This window comes from Oncorhynchus keta, chromosome 14 (assembly GCF_023373465.1).
Source record: "Oncorhynchus keta strain PuntledgeMale-10-30-2019 chromosome 14, Oket_V2, whole genome shotgun sequence".
NCBI lineage: Eukaryota > Metazoa > Chordata > Actinopteri > Salmoniformes > Salmonidae > Oncorhynchus > Oncorhynchus keta.
In genome coordinates, this window is record NC_068434.1 from 51,603,097 (window position 1) to 51,625,221 (window position 22,125).

At 42.4% G+C, this 22,125-nt stretch overlaps 1 protein-coding gene across 1 annotated transcript in view; it reads left to right on the forward strand.

Annotated features, from left to right (window-relative positions):
- LOC118393595 (dematin-like) overlaps nt 1-22,125 on the forward strand; it is a 92,886-nt gene that overhangs the window by 63,909 nt on the left and 6,852 nt on the right. Inside the window, exons 10-13 of the mRNA XM_052460765.1 lie at nt 717-856; nt 992-1,097; nt 7,066-7,130; nt 8,102-8,150. Coding sequence (XP_052316725.1) covers nt 717-856; nt 992-1,097; nt 7,066-7,130; nt 8,102-8,150 — 360 coding nt within the window. The remainder of the gene's footprint in view (nt 1-716; nt 857-991; nt 1,098-7,065; nt 7,131-8,101; nt 8,151-22,125) is intronic.

Below are 22,125 nucleotides of genomic sequence, written 5' to 3' on the forward strand. Positions count from 1 at the left end.
ACACATTGAGGTAGTAAAATAAACTTCATGTTGAAACCTTCATATTAAACACCAATCGTATTCAATAAGTTGATGGTTTATATTTAGAATAATGTTTTACAGCTTTGTAATTCAGTTTTATATTTTTAAATAATTGTATTTTAAAATGTTATATACTTTACATGTGATAAGGTCAAAGATAATTAGTTGCCTGTGATAATCTCAAGTACCCAAAAAGGTTTTATAAGATATGTCATCTTATAAAATTCCCCCAAATCTAGAAAATTACCAACATTTTGTTAGTTTACTGGCAAACTTTGAAAGTTTCCAGTAATATACTCTCCTTTTGCAACCCTAATAGTGAACGATTCCAGCCAGCAAGCACTTATAAAACATTGGTGGCTATGAGGCAGCACACAGTTGTAGGTACAGTAAACTGATATCGGACCAGTGTCGCTAACCGTCATGGTGGCATGCCTCTAGCAACACAACAGCACACCGACCATCCTTAGCAGTTCCGCCAGTTAATGCTGCTCTTAGCCTGAAGTGTCGGCTACCGCTGTAAAGCTGATGGCTAAAATTGGCAGTGGGCTGCTAACATTGCCGACGCCGGGCCGCTGATGAGCTACTAAGCTTCAATGAGGAGGTATAGTTAGGGTTGGTAGTGGAGAGTAATAGAGTAATAGAGCTTAGTAGAACCAGGGTTTCCTCGAACACTTGCCTCCCCTCTACCACAGAGACAGAGTGGAGGAAGAAGGCTGAGTCCCGGAGGAGGGAGGAGGGAGAGAGGGATGAGGAGGACGATGAATATGACAATGGAGACCTGTCCGATGATATGTGGGGACTACGGCAACTGCAGAAGCAGGAGCTCAACAAAGTACGGAACAGGTTTTTTTTGTAACAAATTCTCCCAAATTTGGCTACTGAACACACCTAAGTGTTTTCTTAAGTGTAACTCAATGATAGTGGTTGCTTTGAAAACCTTTTGACATTCTATATGTCTACCCTGCAGATTCAGTCGAACTTGGGAAAGATAATCTTGAAAGAGGAGCTGGATAAAGCTGTGCCCATCCGCAGGAAAACTCGCTCACTGCCTGACCGGACAGCAATGCACATGGGTAAGAGAGAGGCAGATTCACTATGTATCCGTGAAAGTATGTTTATCAACCTTTTATGTTCAAGAGACCAGGAAACTAAGGTCCTTCTTCTTCGAAGGACTACTTATATTAACAATTTAACTTGTTTGACCAACAAGCAACATCCCAGGTAACCGGTGCTAATCCCCAGTGTAGGGGTTGACTAACACTGTGTTAGATTGTGACCTTGTGAGTGTGGTGGAAACGAGAAAGAAACACAAAATCACAAATATGCTCCATTTAAAATTCTTTGTAGAAATGGTAAAGATTCCACACTTCCTCCACCTACAACATCGCTTGTGTCCCCCATATGGCACCCTATTCCCTACATTGTGTACTGCATTTGACCATGGGCCCTGGTCAAAAGTAGTGCACTATATGGGGAATAGTGTGGCATTAGGGACGAAAATCATCCACCCCCGACTTTGTCCTGCATCTTCTCTTCTCCGTGACAGCCTTTTATATTCTATAAGTAAACATTGACATGCCAGACAGACTAGCCTGTAAAAGCATATCGCTCATCCGCCTTCACAGCTAGTTTCTGACAATGTTCTAGGCACGTTAAATGAGAACATTTCAAGAACAATGTGTCCAGTTTTCTGTGGATCAGGAGAGTATTCCATCAAAGGACAGCCAAACATACACATATAGACATGTTCTCAGAACATAAGATATTCATGTTCTAGACACGTTTCATGGAATGTTGGCAAACACATTTGTGTCCAGTTTTTTGTGGGTTGGGAGAATATTCCATCAACATCCCACCTAACACACAGAACATGGTTTCCATGTTCTCAGAGTATACAGTGCCTACAGAAAGTATTCACACCCCTTGACTTTTTCCACATTTTGTTGTGTTACAGCCTGAATTTAAAATTGATTTGTGTCACTGGCCAACACACACAATATCCCATCATGTCAGTGTTTGTAGAAATTTGTACAAATTAATACAAAAATGAAAAGTTGACATGTCTCGAGCCAATATGTCTTCAACCCCTTTGTTATGGCAAGCCTAAATAAGTTCAGGAGTAAAAAACAAGTCACATAACACTGTGTACCATAATAGTGTTTACATGATTTTTGAATGACTACCTCATCTCTACCCCACACATACGATTATCTGTATGGTCCCTCAGTCGAGCAGTCGAGCAGATTTACCAATGCCTTGCAAAGAAGGGCGCCTATTGGTAGATGGGTAATTTAAAAAGCAGAAATATGAGCATGGTGAACTTATTATTACACTTTGGATGGTGTATCAATACACCCAGTCATTACATAGATGCAGGTGTCCTTCCTAACTCAGTTGCCGGAGAGGAAGTAAACTGTTCAGGGATTTCACCATGAGTCCAATGGTGACTTTGAAACAGTTCGAGTGTAATGGCTGTGATAGGAGGAAACTGAGGATGGCTCACAAACATTGTAGTTACTCCACAATACTAACCTAAATGACAGAGAAAAGAAGGAAATCTGTCGTTTTTCCCCCCAAAAAACATCCTGTTTGCAATAAAGCACTAAAGTAAAACTGCAAAAGAATGTTCCAAAGAAATGTACTTTATGTCCTGAATACAAAGCATTATGTTTGGGTCAAACACAACACATCACTTGAGTACCACTCTTCATATTTTCAAGCATGGTGGTGGCTACTTCATGTTATGGGTATGCTTGTCATCGGCAAGGACTAAGGAATTTTTTTGGGGGGGGGATCAAAGGAATTGGACTAGAGCTAACCACAGACAAAATTCTAGAGGGAAAAACCTGGTTCAGTCTGCTTTCTAACAGACACTGGGAGACAATTTCCCCTTTCAGCAGGACAGTAACCTAAAACACAAGGCCAAATATACACTGGAGTTGCTTACCAAGACGACATATAATGTTCCTGAGTGGCCTAGTTACAGTTTTGACTTAAATCGGCTTGAAAATCTATGGCAAGACTTGAAAATTATCAACAAGGAACTGTACATAGCTTGAAGAATTTAAAAAAGAGTAATGTGCAAATATTGTAAGATCCAGACTTACCCCAAAAGACTGTAATCGCTGTCAACGGTGATTCTAAAATGTATTGACTGAGGGGTGTAAATTAGATATCTGCATTACATTTTCAATACATTTGGAAAAACGTCTAAACTACACAACATACACTTTAGTATTACTTTCTTAGCTACAGTATACATATCTCCCTGGCATATGACATAATTTATGCAGCAGCATACAATACATTTTTGGACTCACCTTGTTGTGCTGTGCTCACTTGAACAGGAAGGTGGCACGGCGGTCCTTTGTGAGCAAATTTTGTCGTCAAAGTCTGGTATTCTCTGGATTTACGGTGCTTCAAATCAACTTGGAACTCGGGGAAAAACAAGGTTGAATCATGATGTCATTGATCCTCAGGTCGTAGCACTAGAAAGAGGCCGGATTTACAATTCCGAGTTGGATGACCGTTCAAAACGTATTTTCCCAGTCGGAGCTCGTTTATTCCAGACTTCCCAGTCGTCTTCAACTCACTGAAGTTACGTTTTCCCAGTTCCGAGTTAACAGTTGTTTTGAGTGCGGCACAAATCATGCTTAATTGACAGCATGGCCAATATTTAGAATTTTAAACTTGGAAAAGAGACCCTTAATCCCAGAATTGGGACCACACAGCCACTCCACTGAATAGCAGGCAGGTGATTGCTTTGTAATCCTAGCAGTTAGCCAATGTCACTGATTCCTTCCAAACCACTCATTGTTGAATTTGCGATTTCCAACTTCTTGTGTAATGTTTATGTCCAATGGCCGATGAGCACCGATACGTTTTATCTATAATTTCTATTCATTATTTCTCGCCATATGACAAGGTTTAAAAAGGAATTGCCAGTAGATTGTCTACTTGATTCATGATGATGACTGCTAGCTAAGATTTTGAAAGTATGATGTTGACATGATCAGTCCAATCAAAGCTACTGTACATATAACATGATTTGACATAATTTCATCTGTGGCTAATGACCTTGAGCTTTGGATGAGCACTTCTAATGTAACTCTATGGTAGCACCCAAGGGGCTAGAATTTTGTACCTCTACCCATAGACTTGGCGGTGACATAGTGTCGCCATGACTGACAGAACACTGAGCCAATCACGGCGTGACACTGTATTTTCTGCTGGCTTGCCCCACCACCACAGAAAGCACTGAGCTAGGCTACATTTTGGAGCTGCCTTAATCAAGAAAACAAAAAAAGAGGCCATGTTTGTATGCAGCTTTATTAACTCAATGATACATTGTTTGCAAACTGATATGTGACACTTATTAATGGTAAAATAACATGCAAAACAGGCAAGCCCCGTCTTGTTTTTAAAACAAGAGGTCACCACTGTTCAGGTGTATCATTAAAACAGGTTCATTTGCCCCAGACAACGATACAGAAAGTCCTTAAATTGTGGAAACAAGTCAATCAAATCAATAATTGACAGAGACATGGTGGTGTAGGAGGAAAATGCTGTAAACCAAGAGGTTGAGTTCAAATCCCAGGTGAGAACATGTTGAATAATAATTACTATATTAATGAACATGCACAATGTTGTCGAAGTGTGTCAAATATGTACATTTAAAACACTGTGTGTATGAGTATCCCTGAACTTGCCAACAGACAAAAACAGCTGTGATTGGATTAGTGGTTCACCAATTAGGGGCTTGGCAACAGTAACATGGGGGTGCTTCTTTGGGACCTTCAAGCTGCGTCCTGACAACTGATACACAGAAATGTTCTTGCAACGTTCCCATGAAATGTGTCTAGAACATTAATATCTTAACAACCATATTCTGTGTATGTTTGGTGGGATGTTGATGGAATATTCTCCTAACCCTTAGAAAACTGGACACAGGAATGTTCTTGCAACGTTCTCATGGAACATGTCTAGAAAATATATATCTAATATTGTGAGAACATGGCAACCAATGTCCTGTGTATGTTTGGTGGGGCATTTGGTGGGACACATGAATGTTCTTGCCACGTCCCATAAAACGTATCTAGGACATTAATGTTGTACAGTATATTCTGTGAACATTGTAACAATGTTCTAGATAAGTTCTGCTTGACATTAAGGGAATGTTCTCCTAACTTTAACACCAAAACATGCTAAAAAAGGTTCTCAGAAGGATTTTGCTAATATAGATACAATGTTCCCCTAACTAACGGAAAACTGGAGACTTAAACATTAGAGGGAACATTAAGTTGTTAGCTGGGTATATTTTGGCCAAAGCGTTTGATACAGTAGATCATTCCATTCTTGTGGGCCGGCTAAGGAATATTGGTGTCTCTGAGGGGTCTTCGGGCCTGGTTTGCTAACTACCTCTCTCAAAGAGTATAAAGTATAAAGTCAGAAAATCTGCTGTCTCAGCCACTGCCTGTCACCAAGGGGGTACCCCAAGGCTCAATCGTAGGCCCCACGCTCTTTTCAATTTACATCAACAACATAGCTCAGCCAGTAGGAAGCTCTCTCATCCATTTATATGCAGATGATACAGTCTTATACTCAGCTGGCCCCTCCCCGGATTTTGTGTTAAATGCTCTACAACAAAGCTTTCTTTAGTGTCCAACAAGCTTTCTCTACCCTTAACTTTGTTCTGAACACCTCCAAAACAAATGTCATGTGGTTTGGTAAGAAGAATGCCCCTCTCCCCACAGGTGTGATTACTACCTCTAAGGTGTTTAGAGCTTGAGGTCACCTCGTACAAGTACTTGGGAGTATGGCTAGACGGTACACTGTCCTTCTCTCAGCACATATCAAAGCAGCAGGCTAAAGTTAAATCTAGACTTGGTTTCCTCTATCGTAATCACTCCTCTTTCACCCCAGCTGCCAAACTAACCCTGACCATCCTACCCATGCTAGATTATGGAGACATAATTTATAGGTCAGCAGGTAAGGGTGCTCTCGAGCGGCTAGATGTTCTTTACCATTCGGCCATCAGATTTGCCACCAATGCTCCTTATAGGACACATCACTGCACTCTATACTCCTCTGTAAAACTGGTCATCTCTGTTGACCCGTCGCAAAAGATCCACTGGTTGATGCTTATTTATAAAACCCCACTCTTAGGCCTCATTCCCCCCTATCTGAGATATCTACTGCAGCCCTCATCCTTCTGTCAGTCACATTCTGTTAAAGGTCCCCAAATCACACACATCACTGGGTCGCTCGTCTTTTCAGTTGGCTGCAGGTAGCAACGAGAAGGAGCTGCAACAAACACTCAAACTGGACAGTTTTATCACAATCTCTTCATTCAAAACTCAATCATGGACACGCTTACTGACAATTGTGACTGTTTTGCGTGATGTATTGTTGTCTCTACCTTCTTGCCCTTTGTGCAGTTGTCTGTACCCATTAATGTGTGTAACATGTTTTCTGCTGCTACCATGTTGTGTTGCTACTATGTTGTGTTGCTACCATGCTGTGCTGTCATGTGTTGCTGCCTTGCTATGTTGTTGTCTTATAGGTCTCTCTTTATGTAGTGTTCTCTATCTTGTCGTGATGTGTGTTTTGTCCTATATTTATAATGTTCTTTTTGAAATGTTTTATTTTTAAAATCCCAGCCTCCGTCCCCGCAGGGGGTCTTTTGCCTTTTGGTAGACAGTCATTGTAAATAAGAATTTGTTCTTAAATGACTTGCCTAGTTAAATAAAGGTTAAATAAATAAATACAAATATATTCCTCAGTGCTTGGAGTAGGGTGAAGTTGCCCCTAGATGCTGATCTTGGATCAGTTTTGCATTTAGCCCTCTCAAGGTTAAGGTTAGGATGGTGGAGGGAAGCTGATTCTAGATCTGTACATAGGGGACACTTTACCCCGGGGCCTCTCAAGTGGCCAAGTGAAGATATGGGTTGTATAAAATGCAGTATTCAATATCATCGCTCCTTGATTACGCAATGCAGTGCCTATGATATTGATAGACATACATGTGATCTACATTCCTAGGGTCATCCTCCAATGCCTCCAAAAACATACATTTCCGAGCAACCAGTAGGAGTGGTCAGACCAGGGTGAGTAGAGGGTGCAAAGCATCTGGGCCAGTTTTCACAAAGTGTCTCAGAGTAGGAATAACTGATCTAGGGTCAGGTCCCCACTCTCCATACATTTTTTAATTATGATTTAAAATACAAAACTGATCCTAGATCAGCACTATTGTGAGACACTGTGAACACCTGCCAGGGCCCGGTTTCACAAAAGCATGTTAAGGCTATGTTCATCGTTTGAACCTCCGTAGGAGCATTGTTAGATCTCCAAGCTGTTTCTTAAAACCATCATTACTAAAGTTGCTTTTGAAAACACTTGTTATTTAATGGCTGCCTCAGACCACTTTTGGAACAGCTTAGTATGTTGTTAGATGCTTTTTTGCCCTTCCGCATCACTTTATACACAGAAGATCTCCGCTAAAACACAAAATCTTTGTCTTTCTGTGATCTCCAATAACTTCAGAATGAATATGACTGTGACTACAAATACGAAGTGGCCCATTTCTTTGCACAACAAGCGAAAGATATAAAGACGGTGAAAACCGAGATGACTGTATTAAAAGATACATCCAATAGACCTATATTTTCAAATGATATTGAAATCAATTGCATGTTAATTCAATGTAGTTTTATTTTGCTAATTGTATGCTACTGTCTGTAATTTCATGATGATATTGTGCCAAATCTTGATTTAGTGCATTATTATAGGGTAATCATTAGAATAAGCCACCTCAATGTTCGTAGCCATAGGAGATAATATCTCTCAAATATATTCTCTCTGCGTGGTCTTATGGGAAACGGATGCTACATCTTTGGCCATTGTAGGAAAAATGCATTGTTAAAACACTCGTAAACCTATGTTCCATCGCTGTCGGGAAACCGGGCCCTGGACATTATATCGCTGCTGACTGAAGTTCATAGCATTATTCTAAATTGACTAACACCAAAACCAGTGTTTCTCACAGCACTTCTAATGGTTTGTTCCATTCTGTGTGTAGCTCCAGTCTGCCGAGTTCACCCAATCTGACAGTGACAGAGGAGGACCAGGTAAGGCCTGGTGGTTCAATATGATTGGTTGACTTCCTATACTGTTACAATATCAGAACCCAACCAGTCATACAGATGTCGGATCTTAGTATGACCCACCTAGTCACAGGAGGAAAATAATCCTGCAGAAGGAGAATTTGAATGAATATTTAGAATCGCCGCCAGAGAGCAGCTGGAAGCGGTGTTTGTAGGCTAAACAATAACTTAGACTACAAGTCCACTGGGAGTCCGTTCAAGTAGTGTGGTGGAATTATTGTAATCAAAAGGAGACTTTTAGATTTCTTCAAAACAATCCAACTTTATTATTTAATTACTGCAGTAATGGAGCTGGTTGGTAATCACCCCTGGAGGTGATTATTGAGAACTCAATGAGCTTGTTTGAGCCACAGCATCCTCCTTCAGTCTACATGACACACAACAGATGTATGGAATGGGTCACAAGGTAAAGATTTGTATGAAAGATACTTGTAATTCACAGCAGACAGTATATCCTGTAAAAACAGTTCTCATTGTGTAGAGACCTGTGTCTGGCCCCCAAACTCCATACTGGAGCCATCTCTCCCTGGTACCATATAGAACAGAAACATTAACTCATGCTCTGGAATGCTGTATCCCCAAAGACATCTTAAATCTCCTGTCAGTGTTATCTCCCAGAGGCCCACTTTCTGTTCACACAGACACAATATAGTTATAAGAACCCTCTATTATGTTGCATAAAACAACCATTTGATGCAATAAAAGCATTATCATAATCTTGTAATTTCCACCATATTAGCCAATGTAGGCTAGGTGCAAGCTACAGCGCGTCTCGTGAATTCTTATGTGGATGATAATAAATTGACATATTTGTAGGGGTAGATGTATTTTTAGTAAAGGGAAATAGGCAGAATAGGCAGAATAAATTATTGGTTGCCTCACTGCCTGTGTGCAGTTGCAGCCGCTGACCCTGGCACACATATGCCAGAGTCAGCATGGGTTTGAATCTGGCCCACTACCCTTTACATTTTTGGAGGAACTAGTACTTTTCTAGTTACTCACTGCAGGCTTTACATGTACTCAAGTAATTTAGGAACGAAGTTACTTACTTTTAACTCCATTACATTTTTACCAAATCACTTCAGTTACATAGGTTTATATTATTATATCGTCGCTGTCAGATGAAAACCTTGTAACTCCAAATTAGGTGATTTTCATATTTTTACATTAATTCGTGTGATTGGTTCCCCTTTCCGTCTCTGTATGAACATTCACGCCCCTTGACAAATGAAATGTATGTAATATAGCTTTTCATCAAAATTCTTAAGTTCATTGGCTCTCAAAGTTGTCCGTCAAATCCCGTATCTCCACCACAGCTCTTGAAGTGAAGCGCAGGTCTTCACTCTTAAGGATATTTTGGATACTCCTGATGATATTTTTGATCGTAGGTTCAGAGGTAAGTTGCACTTTAATTACCTTCTGCCTTTGTAATATTATATGTTTCTCAGATATAATTCTGCTGTTGAAATTGTGTTTTTTTTTGTTGTTGTTTTTTTTTCAATTTAAAGTTTTATTAAGTTTGTTTTTCAATCAACCAACAAAACACATTCCACATTCACAGATGTGACAGGCTTCAAAAAGTCAAAAAATAATAATGAATTTGAAAAAATAAAAACACAACCAAAATGAATGACAAACAAAAGCACCCATTTTTCTTAATCTATATATTTTCCTTGGTACATATATATACCTACATACATACATACGCACATATACATACACACACACACACACACATACGCACACATACTCAAAAACTAAATTAAAATAAGAACACACAAAGAAAAACAAAACATATAACACTTGCAGCAGCACTATCAAGGTTCTTATCAGCTATTTCAAGCATTCGCTGAGACGACGGGCCAATAATTCGTTTTTAGGTTTTACAGTACCTTACACAAAATGTATCTGCGCATTTCCCTAGTCACCCCGTTCACTCTGTCCAGTTTGAAATATAGTTGAATAGTGGGGACCAGAGTCTATCAAACTGGGCTGTCTCTTGTGGAGGTCATAAGTGAGTTTTTCAAGAGGAAGAAAGTCAACAATCTGGTCAATCCACATTTTAAATGTAGGGGGGGTATTAGAGGCCCACAATAGAAGAATACATTTCTTAGCAAAGTATGTAATAGTCATAAGCAAATTTTCTCTGTCAGGATCAAGAACAAAGTCCTGCTGGGCATTAAGAAGATAGATACACGGAGTCATATCAAACTGTACCTCTAGTATTTTCTGTGCAGCAGTATGTACAGATTGCCCGAATCTGGCAATCTCCCTACAGCTCCAAAATACATGCATATAGGTTCCACATTCAGAGGTACATCTTTTACAGTTAGGAGACATATCTGTTTTCATTCTATGGAGTCTCAAAGGAGTATAATAAAATTTGTACAAAAATTTGTAATTAGATTCTTTCATTTTTACACTGATAGAGGAGCAGTATACCCAGTCGCAAACCTCCGCCCATAACTCATCACTAATAGTCAGACCAAGGTCCTTTTCCCAGATTATTTTCAAAGGAGTAAAGGAGGAGCTTCCTTTCTCAGAAAGGAGTCTATAGATGTAAGATATTTTGCCTTTAATGGATTGTGCTGTGACAAGAAGGGTTTCAACTTCGTTCAACTGAGTTCTAAACCTCCTCTTGGAGGTGAATGAGGAAATTACATGATGGGATCTTGGCACATCGAATTCACTGCAGAGCTCTTGAAAGAATTTCAGTGTAGTGGTTTTCTGATGAAATAGGTCTGAAAAGGTCCTGATTCCTAGAGTATGCCAAAGATTAAAGTTGGCATCCCTCAGGGCTTTTGGCAAGTCTGGGTTGCCTACTATAGGCGAGTGAGAACATATTTGGGAGGAAATGCCCAGGTATTTCTTACAGTCCCTCCACGCTAGTAGGGTGCTGTAAATCGCAAAGGTTTTGGCTATGTTGCCCACTTCACTAAAGTTATTAATGAATATAATTGAGCTTAGGGGCAGTGAACCACAGGTTTGGGTTTCTATCTGAATCCACGTTGACTCTTGTCTGTTTGTGATCCATGTTAGCATGTTGCGGATTTGGGCAGACCAGTAGTACAATTGAAGGGAGGGAAGGGCAAGACCACCTTTAGATTCAGGTTTTGATAAAGTGGAAAACTTGATCCTAGGTTTTTTATTGCCCCATATAAATTTGGTGATGCTTTGGTTAGTTGTTTTGAAGAAGGAAACTGGGAGATAGCATGGGAGCATCTGAAATAAGTAGTTCAGTCTAGGGAGGATGTTCATACGGATTACATTAATTCTTCCTACTAAGCTAATTGGGAGGGAGATCCAGGTTTGGAGATCGTTCTTGATTCGATCCAGGAGTGGAAGATAATTTTCCTTAAAAAGGCTATCCAGATCTGGTGTTATGAAGATCCCGAGGTATTGAAACCCCTGTGTTTTCCATTGGAAAGGACAAAGTGTCTTCATAGAGCTGGTGAGTGTAATATTGAGAGGGCAGACAGTGGATTTGTTAAAATTGATCTTATAACCTGAAAACTTGCCATACTGAGCAATTGTGTCTAAAATGAGAGGGAGGGATTTCTCAGGGTTGGATATGTAGAGCAAGACATCATCCGCGTAAAGCGAAATCTTGTGCTGCAGGCCACCTGCAGAAACACCCATAATACTTGGATTGCTCCTTATCAGCTCTGCCAGAGGCTCCGCCCCCAACAAGTAGAGCAGCGGGGACAGCGAGCACCCTTGTCTTGTGGCCCGTTCCAGAGGGAATCTGTCAGAGTTCAGTCCATTAGTAGTCACCATGGCATTTGGGTGAGAGTATAGTGATTTGATCCATTTAATAAAATTTGGGCCCATATTGAACTTTTCTAAGAATGAAAGCTCCACTCCATCCTGTCAAACGCCTTCTCAGCATCCAGTGAAGCCAGCAGGACAGGGGTCTTTTGTGCGTTTACTTGATCAATAATATCAAAAAGACGGCGAATGTTATCAGAAGAGTATCTGTCTCTAATAAATGCAGTTTGGTCCGCTTTTATTATTTTGGGAAGAAGAGTGTTTAGTCTTTTGGCGAGCAATTTGGTAATTATTTTATAGTCGAAATCCAACAAGCTTATGGGCCGGAAGGACGAGCAGGATAGGGGGTCCTTGTCCTTTTTTAGCAACACTGTAATGCGAGCTGTGTGCATTGAGTCTGGGAGAACTCCGTTTTTGCAAAAATCCTCCAGCATTGGCATGAAGATAGGGCTGAGCTGGGGGCAAAAAGCTTTGTAGAACTCTCTGGGGAATCCATCTGGGCCTGGGGACTTATTAGGTGGCATGGAGGTAATTGCCTCCAGGATCTCCTCAGGAGTGAAGGGGGAGTTGAGATCTTCCTGGTCGGTCTCTGATAGTTTAGGTAGCGAGATTCCCTCTAGGAAAGAGTGGAGTTCTGCCTCTGTGTGTTTTCTCTCAGAGGTATATAGTTTGCAGTAAAAATCATGAAAAGTTAAATTGATCTTTTTTGGGTCATATGTGACCTCGTCCTCTGCTGTTCGGATAGCCATGATTGTACGCTCTGACTGCTCCTTTTTTAATTGGTAAGCAAGCAATCTACTGGGCCTACTGCTATACTCATGGTATTTCTGTTTAGTAAAGAAAGCTTTTTTTTGTATCTCCCGAGTGTAGTCCAAATTCAGTTTGGCTTTGGCTGCTTTAAGATGACTCCAGGAGGTGCTGTCTAGGGATTGTTTATGTATTTTTTCACAGCATTCCAGCTCCCTCTCAAGATCTAGCCTGTGTGCTTCCATTGCTTTTTTCTTAGAGGAAGCATATGCAATTAGATGACCTCTTAGTGTGGCTTTAGCAGCGTCCCACATTGTGGCCGGAGAAACAGGGGAATCTTTATTGTCTTGTGTGTAGTTGTCTATCCAAGTAGTTACCAATGTATGGAACTCGTCATTTGATAGCATGGAGGTGTTGAATTTCCAGCTCTTTGACCTCGGGATGTTTTTGCAGAGGTCAAAGCGGAGGTGGACAAAGGCGTGATCTGAAAGTGCTATGGGTCCGATTGTACAAGTGGCTGAATTTATGAAACTCTTTGGGATAAAAATGTACTCTATACGGGGGTAGGTGTTTTGGACATTAGAGTAGTATGTATAGTCCATAGATGAGCTATTATTCTCTCTCCAGATATCTATCAGCCCCATCTCTTTAGTAAGAGAGTTCAACATCTTTGCAGATCTAGGATTTGTGGTGGGGACTTGAGATGATTTGTCTAGGGTTGGGTTAAGGGTACAATTAAAATCTCCGGCCACCACGCCAAAGGAGACACAATGCTCATTGAACAGGGTTATAATTTTTGACATGAAGGCAGGAGTATCTGTGTTAGGGGCGTATATGTTTAGCCAGTTATCAAAATAAATCTCCCCTCCGGATCAGATATGTTTTTGTCTATTATGAATGGAACATTTTTATGGATAAGTATGGCTGTGCCTCTACTGTTTGATTTGAAAGATGAGAAATACACCTGTCCCACCCAAGCTCTGCGGAGTTTGGCATGTTCAGCATCACAGAGGTGTGTCTCTTGTAATAGCGCAATGTCTGCTTTTTCCTTTTTTAGAGCACATAGTATCTTTTTTCGTTTTATTGCATGCCCTAGACCATGGCAGTTCCATGTCAATAGATTTAAGGTACTAGTCATCATCATCGAGCAGTAATCAAACTTTAGTGCAAGTCATCGCTGGGTAAAAGTGGATAGTAATTACAGCTGCGTTCACATAAAAGTAAAATAAATGGTGTACATAAAATAATAATCTCTGAACACCCCAGCCGAGTTCCCAAACAACTCGACACATCCCGTTGGATCTATTACCCCCCCCGCTCAGTCTCAATTCTGTGTTCCGAATAAAACAAAAACCGGGAACAGTTAGCAACGCACAACGTCTCCCTCTCCCCACCAAAGAAATGCCTCATCCTCTCCACCCCGCATTGAGTAAATAACACAGTTGCCCTCGTCCAGACCTCCGTAAAAGAGGGGAGAAAAATAAAATCACTAGCCCAGCCTACATATACCTCCCCCAAGGGACATAGGGAACCCCAGGTAATAATAGCAACAACAAAAAAAACTGGGAAATAAAAGTAGGCTGAAACATTAGTAGGCCTAGGTTAGGCTATACAGCCCATCCCTCTCAGTTAAAGGAAAACAAATATAAATTTGCGATAATGACATTTAGGGGGTGGGTCTCTGGATATCGGCTATATGTCGTCTTACCTCCTTTAGTAATGGCATTAATCGCATTTAGTCATTGGTCTGTTTCTCATTGGCCAGGATTGTCTTTCAAAAAATGTTTTGCCTCTATGGGAGTTTTGAAGTGTCGCAAGGCTCCTTGGTGAAGAATCCTGAGCTCGTTTGGGTATTTGAATCCCCTGAAGATGCCTCGGTCAATGGAGTATTTCTTCACTTCGTCAAATTCTCTGCGCTTTCGGCGTATTCCAGCTGACAGGTCCTGGTGTAAAGCGAGTTTGGCGTTTCCCACTGTGATGGTGTTGTTTTTCGCCGCCTGTAGGACTTGTTCCTTGTCGGTGAATCTCAGGAAACGTGTGGTGATTGGGTGCGGTGGTTGTCTGGCTGCTGGTGGGGGCCTCAGTGCTCGGTGAGCTCTCTCGAGTTCTATGGGCCTGTCGGTGGGCAGGTGGAGCCACTCGGGAAGTTTGTCTTGCAGGTAGCGGATCAGTGGCATGTTTCCCTCTTCTTTTTCGCCCAGATTGAATAGAACACAATTATTCCTTTGCCCCCTGTTTTCCAGGTCCTCTGTTTTCTCTTCCAGATGCTCAATTTTCTTTTTAGCATATGCTATTGTTTCCATGGCATCTGTCAATAAGTTTTCCATGGATAGGATTCGCCCCTCTGCCTCGTCCAGGCGCCCCGCGTTTATGGTTATCTTGTTGTTGATGTCAGGCAATGCGTTTTCCAGGATTGTCACCTTGCCCCCTATCACACTGAGCTGAGAGTTAATGGCATCTAATTTGGTGTTTAGTTCTGTACGTTGGGATCTCAACTCAGAAAGGATGTCTTCGACAGAGTACGAGGTTGGCGTTCGTTGTGCCTCGTGGGGGAGCGGGTTCTCTTGCTCCTGGCTAATGGCGTTAGTTTTTTCTGAAGCTAGCTTCTTCTTGGAGGCTTTTTCCGTCGCTAATACTCGAGTCCGGGTAAAAATGTCACCTGTAGTGTCGCCTTTTGTAGCCGCCATGACTTTTTCTTACTAAAGCTAAATGAGTGTGAACTTGGAGTGGAGGTAAGATTAGGAATTGGAAATTACTTGTGCGGAGCTCTTAGTTCACGCGGCCATCTCGTTCAAGGGTCACGTGATCTCTCCTGAAATTTTGTTTTGAGGGTGAGTGCAAATCAAATGGCTCGGTACTGTAACTAACTAGCTAGTTAGTTCACTTTGGGTAACCCAGAATCTGACTAAGTTGAATCTCCTGTTTTTAGCTCCCCATATGATCTCTGCTTGTTGGCTCACTAGCCAACTTGTCATTGGCATAAAGAGTGAACATATTAATCAGATGTGTGTGGCAATAGCTAACTAGCTATCACATTAGGTTGCCACTAGATAAGCTGTCTAAGCTAGCTGCAGTGTCAACCATGCAGCTAGCTAACGTTAGCTAGATCATCCGGTCAGTCCAGCACAGCATCCTCCCACTACTTTGCTCTCTCTCTCTTTCTCTCGTGTGTGTCTAAATGTAATTCCGTTTTTATGACAGGGTCTATAAGCACATCTGTCCGTGTATCATCTCAGTAAGCTTTTTGTGCCATATACTAGAAATACATTTGTGTGTTTTTTTTAATATACAGTTTGTAGTGGCACAACCGAGGGGGAGGTAAATGGGCCTGCCAATAAAAGAAAAGACCCTTCAAAGTGGAAAGGAGAGGTTGAGATGAGGAGGATGGAGGGTAAATCCTACCTTGGCAGGGAAAAGATGATTGAGTTGACTATGGCAATTGATTATTTACAGTATTACTTACATGATTCTTACCTGAATACCTACCTTGATGTTTAATTCCATGCTAAAATGTGTCTGATTTGCGTACTAGTAACATGATTGATAGTGACATTGACAGTGGTGTAAAGTATTTAAGTAAAAATACTTTAAAGTACTACTTAAGCAGTTTTTTGGGGTATCTGTACTTTACTATTTATATTTTTGATTACTTTTACTTTTACTCCACTACATTCCTAAAGAAAATCATTTACTTTTTACTTCATACATTTTCCCTGAGTCCCAAAAGTACCTGTTACATTTTGAATGCTTAGCATGAGAGAAACATTTTCCAATTCATACACTTATCAAGAGAACATCCCTGGTCAACCCTACTTCCTCTGATCTGGCAGACTCACTAAATACTAATGCTTTGTTTGTAAATGATGTGTGTGCACCTGGCTACTCGTAAATTTAAAACAAGAAAACCGTGCTGTCTGGTTTTCTTAATATCAGGAATGTGAAATGATTTATACTTTTACTTATACTTTTGATACTTAAGTGTATTTTACATTTACATTTAAGTCATTTAGCAGACGCTCTTATCCAGAGCGACTTACAAATTGGTGCATTCACCTTATGACATCCAGTGGAACAGCCACTTTACAATAGTGCATCTTTTAAGGGGGGGGGGGGTGAGAAGGATTACTTTATCCTATCCTAGGTATTCCTTAAAGAGGTGGGGTTTCAGGTGTCTCCGGAAGGTGGTGATTGACTCCGCTGTCCTGGCGTCGTGAGGGAGTTTGTTCCACCATTGGGGGGACAGAGCAGCGAACAATTTTGACTGGGCTGAGCGGGAACTGTACTTCCTCAGTGGTAGGGAGGCGAGCAGGCCAGAGGTGGATGAACGCAGTGCCCTTGTTTGGGTGTAGGGCCTGATCAGAGCCTGGAGGTACTGAGGTGCCGTTCCCCTCACAGCTCCGTAGGCAAGCACCATGGTCTTGTAGCGGATGCGAGCTTCAACTGGAAGCCAGTGGAGAGAGCGGAGGAGCGGGGTGACGTGAGAGAACTTGGGAAGGTTGAACACCAGACGGGCTGCGGCGTTCTGGGTGAGTTGTAGGGGTTTAATGGCACAGGCAGGAAGCCCAGCCAACAGCGAGTTGCAGTAATCCAGACGGGAGATGACAAGAGCCTGGATTAGGACCTGCGCCGCTTCCTGTGTGAGGCAGGGTCGTACTCTGCGGATGTTGTAGAGCATGAACCTACAGGAACGGGCCACCGCCTTGATGTTAGTTGAGAACGACAGGGTGTTGTCCAGGATCACGCCAAGGTTCTTAGCGCTCTGGGAGGAGGACACAATGGAGTTGTCAACCGTGATGGCGAGATCATGGAACGGGCAGTCCTTCCCCGGGAGGAAGAGCAGCTCCGTCTTGCCGAGGTTCAGCTTGAGGTGGTGATCCGTCATCCACACTGATATGTCTGCCAGACATGCAGAGATGCGATTCGCCACCTGGTCATCAGAAGGGGGAAAGGAGAAGATTAATTGTGTGTCGTCTGCATAGCAATGATAGGAGAGACCATGTGAGGTTATGACAGAGCCAAGTGACTTGGTGTATAGCGAGAATAGGAGAGGGCCTAGAACAGAGCCCTGGGGGACACCAGTGGTGAGAGCGCGTGGTGAGGAGACAGATTCTCGCCACGCCACCTGGTAGGAGCGACCTATCAGGTAGGACGCAATCCAAGCGTGGGCCGCGCCGGAGATGCCCAACTCGGAGAGGGTGGAGAGGAGGATCTGATGGTTCACAGTATCGAAGGCAGCCGATAGGTCTAGAAGGATGAGAGCAGAGGAGAGAGAGTTAGCTTTAGCAGTGCGGAGCGCCTCCGTGATACAGAGAAGAGCAGTCTCAGTTGAATGACTAGTCTTGAAACCTGACTGATTTGGATCAAGAAGGTCATTCTGAGAGAGATAGCGGGAGAGCTGGCCAAGGACGGCACGTTCAAGAGTTTTGGAGAGAAAAGAAAGAAGGGATACTGGTCTGTAGTTGTTGACATCGGAGGGATCGAGTGTAGGTTTTTTCAGAAAGGGTGCAACTCTCACTCTCTTGAAGACGGAAGGGACGTAGCCAGCGGTCAGGGATGAGTTGATGAGCGAGGTGAGGTAAGGGAGAAGGTCTCCGGAAATGGTCTGGAGAAGAGAGGAGGGGATAGGGTCAAGCGGGCAGGTTGTTGGGCGGCCGGCCGTCACAAGACGCGAGATTTCATCTGGAGAGAGAGGGGAGAAAGAGGTCAGAGCACAGGGTAGGGCAGTGTGAGCAGAACCAGCGGTGTCGTTTGACTTAGCAAACGAGGATCGGATGTCGTCGACCTTCTTTTCAAAATGGTTGACGAAGTCATCTGCAGAGAGGGAGGAGGGGGGAGGGGGAGGAGGATTCGGGAGTGAGGAGAAGGTGGCAAAGAGCTTCCTAGGGTTAGAGGCAGATGCTTGGAATTTAGAGTGGTAGAAAGTGGCTTTAGCAGCAGAGACAGAGGAGGAAAATGTAGAGAGGAGGGAGTGAAAGGATGCCAGGTCCGCAGGGAGGCGAGTTTTCCTCCATTTCCGCTCGGCTGCCCGGAGCCCTGTTCTGTTAGCTCGCAATGAGTCGTCGAGCCACGGAGCGGGAGGGGAGGACCGAGCCGGCCTGGAGGATAGGGGACATGGAGAGTCAAAGGATGCAGAAAGGGAGGAGAGGAGGGTTGAGGAGGCAGAATCAGGAGATAGGTTGGAGAAGGTTTGAGCAGAGGGAAGAGATGATAGGATGGAAGAGGAGAGAGTAGCGGGGGAGAGAGAGCGAAGGTTGGGACGGCGCGATACCATCCGAGTAGGGGCAGTGTGGGAAGTGTTGGATGAGAGCGAGAGGGAAAAGGATACAAGGTAGTGGTCGGAGACTTGGAGGGGAGTTGCAATGAGGTTAGTGGAAGAACAGCATCTAGTAAAGATGAGGTCGAGCGTATTGCCTGCCTTGTGAGTAGGGGGGAAGGTGAGAGGGTGAGGTCAAAAGAGGAGAGGAGTGGAAAGAAGGAGGCAGAGAGGAATGAGTCAAAGGTAGACGTGGGGAGGTTAAAGTCGCCCAGAACTGTGAGAGGTGAGCCGTCCTCAGGAAAGGAGCTTATCAAGGCATCAAGCTCATTGATGAACTCTCCGAGGGGACCTGGAGGGCGATAAATGATAAGGATGTTAAGCTTGAAAGGGCTGGTAACTGTGACAGCATGAAATTCAAAGGAGGCGATAGACAGATGGGTAAGGGGAGAAAGAGAGAATGACCACTTGGGAGAGATGAGGATCCCGGTGCCACCACCCCGCTGACCAGAAGCTCTCTGGGTGTGCGAGAACACGTGGGCGGACGAAGAGAGAGCAGTAGGAGTAGCAGTGTTATCTGTGGTGATCCATGTTTCCGTCAGTGCCAAGAAGTCGAGGGACTGGAGGGAGGCATAGGCTGAGATGAACTCTGCCTTGTTGGCCGCAGATCGGCAGTTCCAGAGGCTACCGGAGACCTGGAACTCCACGTGGGTCGTGCGCGCTGGGACCACCAGATTAGGTGGCCGCGGCCACGCGGTGTGGAGCGTTTGTATGGTCTGTGCAGAGAGGAGAGAACAGGGATAGACAGACACATAGTTGACAGGCTACAGAAGAGGCTACGCTAATGCAAGGAGATTGGAATGACAAGTGGACTACACGTCTCGAATGTTCAGAAAGTTAAGCTTACGTAGCAAGAATCTTATTGACTAAAATGATTAAAATGATACAGTACTGCTGAAGTAGGCTAGCTGGCAGTGGCTGAGTTGTTTACTTTGTAGGCTAGCTGGCAGTGGCTGCGTTGTTGACACTACACTAATCAAGTCGTTCCGTTGAGTGTAATAGTTTCTACAGTGCTGCTATTCGGGGGCTAGCTGGCTAGCTAGCAGTGTTGATTACGTTACGTTGCATTAAAAGAACGACAATAGCTGGCTAGCTAACCTAGAAAATCGCTCTAGACTACACAATTATCTTTGATACACAGACGGCTATGTAGCTAGCTATGTAGCTAGCTACGATCAAACAAATCAAACCGTTGTGCTGTAATGAAATGAAATGAAAATGTGATACTACCTGTGGAGCGAAGCGGAATGCGACCGGGTTGTTGAGTGCGGAAGTTCTATTCAGTAGACGTTGGCTAGCTGTTGGCTAGCTAGCAGTGTCTCCTACGTTAAGGACGACAAATAGCTGGCTAGCTAACCTCGGTAAATTAAGATAATCACTCTAAGACTACACGCTCTAAACTACACAATTATCTTGGATACGAAGACAGCAAAGACAACTATGTAGCTAGCTAACACTACACTAATCAAGTCGTTCAGTTGAGTGTAATAGTTTCTACAGTGCTGCTATTCGGTAGACGGTGGACGTTTGCTAGCTGGCTAGCTGCTGGGCAGATAGCAGTGTAGACTACGTTAGGACGACGAAATACGAAGTTGCAATAGAAGTGCTGACTGTTTCACTTTGTTGTCCTCTTTCTTTTCCTTTTTCTTCTGTCCTTCTTTTGTCCTTATTTTATCTTCCTTTCTTCTGTTAACTAGATATTTTTTGTTGTTATTCTTTGTAAGCTAGCTAGCTTCTTCCAGGAGAGTCCCTAGCAACTGCTTAGCAACAAGTAAACAATTCTGCTAGCAATTCATCTAGCTAAGATAACTGTACAATTTTATGAAAAATAGTTACTTTTTCAAAAGCCTGTCTTTTTTGGTTTGTTCCTTGTTTTGTCTTCTATTGAGTCTTGCAGTTTTCTCTTGATTTTTTTCGATGTACTTCACTCTAAAAAACTATTTAAATTTCAATATATACAGGAGCTCATTTTTCAGCAGCTGCTCAATTTAGAACTCCGGAACTTTTTTTTAAAAAACCAAACACTTTTAAACTTTTACTCAAGTTGTATTTTACTGGTGACTTTCACTTTTACTTGAGTTATTTTCTATCAAGGTATCTTTACCCTAGTATTTCGATATTGATTCTTGTTTGACTGTTGCAACACATACCTGATCCTCCTTTATTTCATTCTGAGTGAAAAATAAAACATCACACTTGGTGTAAATCTTTTTAGTTGTCAAACACCATCACATGTATTTGAAATTATATTGGGAAATACATTTTCAGAAATGCTATTGAAAATATAAAATGATTCCAATGTCTGGTACCATTGACCTTTTTATGAAATTGATCACATTGATAGATTTTAAGTCAACTTTGAATAAGACTGTAATTGAAACTGTACAGTCTACAGACTTTGACAGTCTTATTTGGAGACTACCTGTGCAGGAGGACGTTTGCAGGATGGCGCTGGCAGGATTAAATAATAAATTAATGTCAAATCAATTGCACAAAGTTGTTGTCCTTTTTGTTTGCTGTCACAGTTTACCATAAGGTGTAAAAAAAAATGCAAACTAAATTTATAACTAGTTCTTAAGTCGTTTTCTGACCGGATACTTTTTCTATACTTGAGTAGTTTATTTTACTTGAATAAATTACAATCTAAGTAGCACTACTTTTCCTTAAGTACAGAATTTCAGTACTCTACCCACCTCTGCAAATTATACATAGCCTAACTATAAAATGTTGGCAAGCTTCCACTCCGAGGAAAGTTTATCGTTCTACAGTAGGCGTACATCTGTCAAACAACTGATTACCCAAATCAGCTCATCAACTCAGCCAGGGAAACAAACAGTAGCCTATTATTGTTTTTTTACACATTTTATTATGTGACAATGAAGCATAGCATACAAAATGTACTCTTATTGGAGTATAATTAAATAACAAGGGCCTATTGCAACCATCGATGGAACTAGATTATCGCCAGTTGATGTCCTGTTAAACCATCCATGTGCTAAATTCACCCACAGCTGATCTCAATTGCAACCATTATTGGTCACCTCATTACCGCTCCCTAAAAGATGTCAGTGTTTACCTTAGTGAGAGATCTGTAAAATTACGAGATGCTCA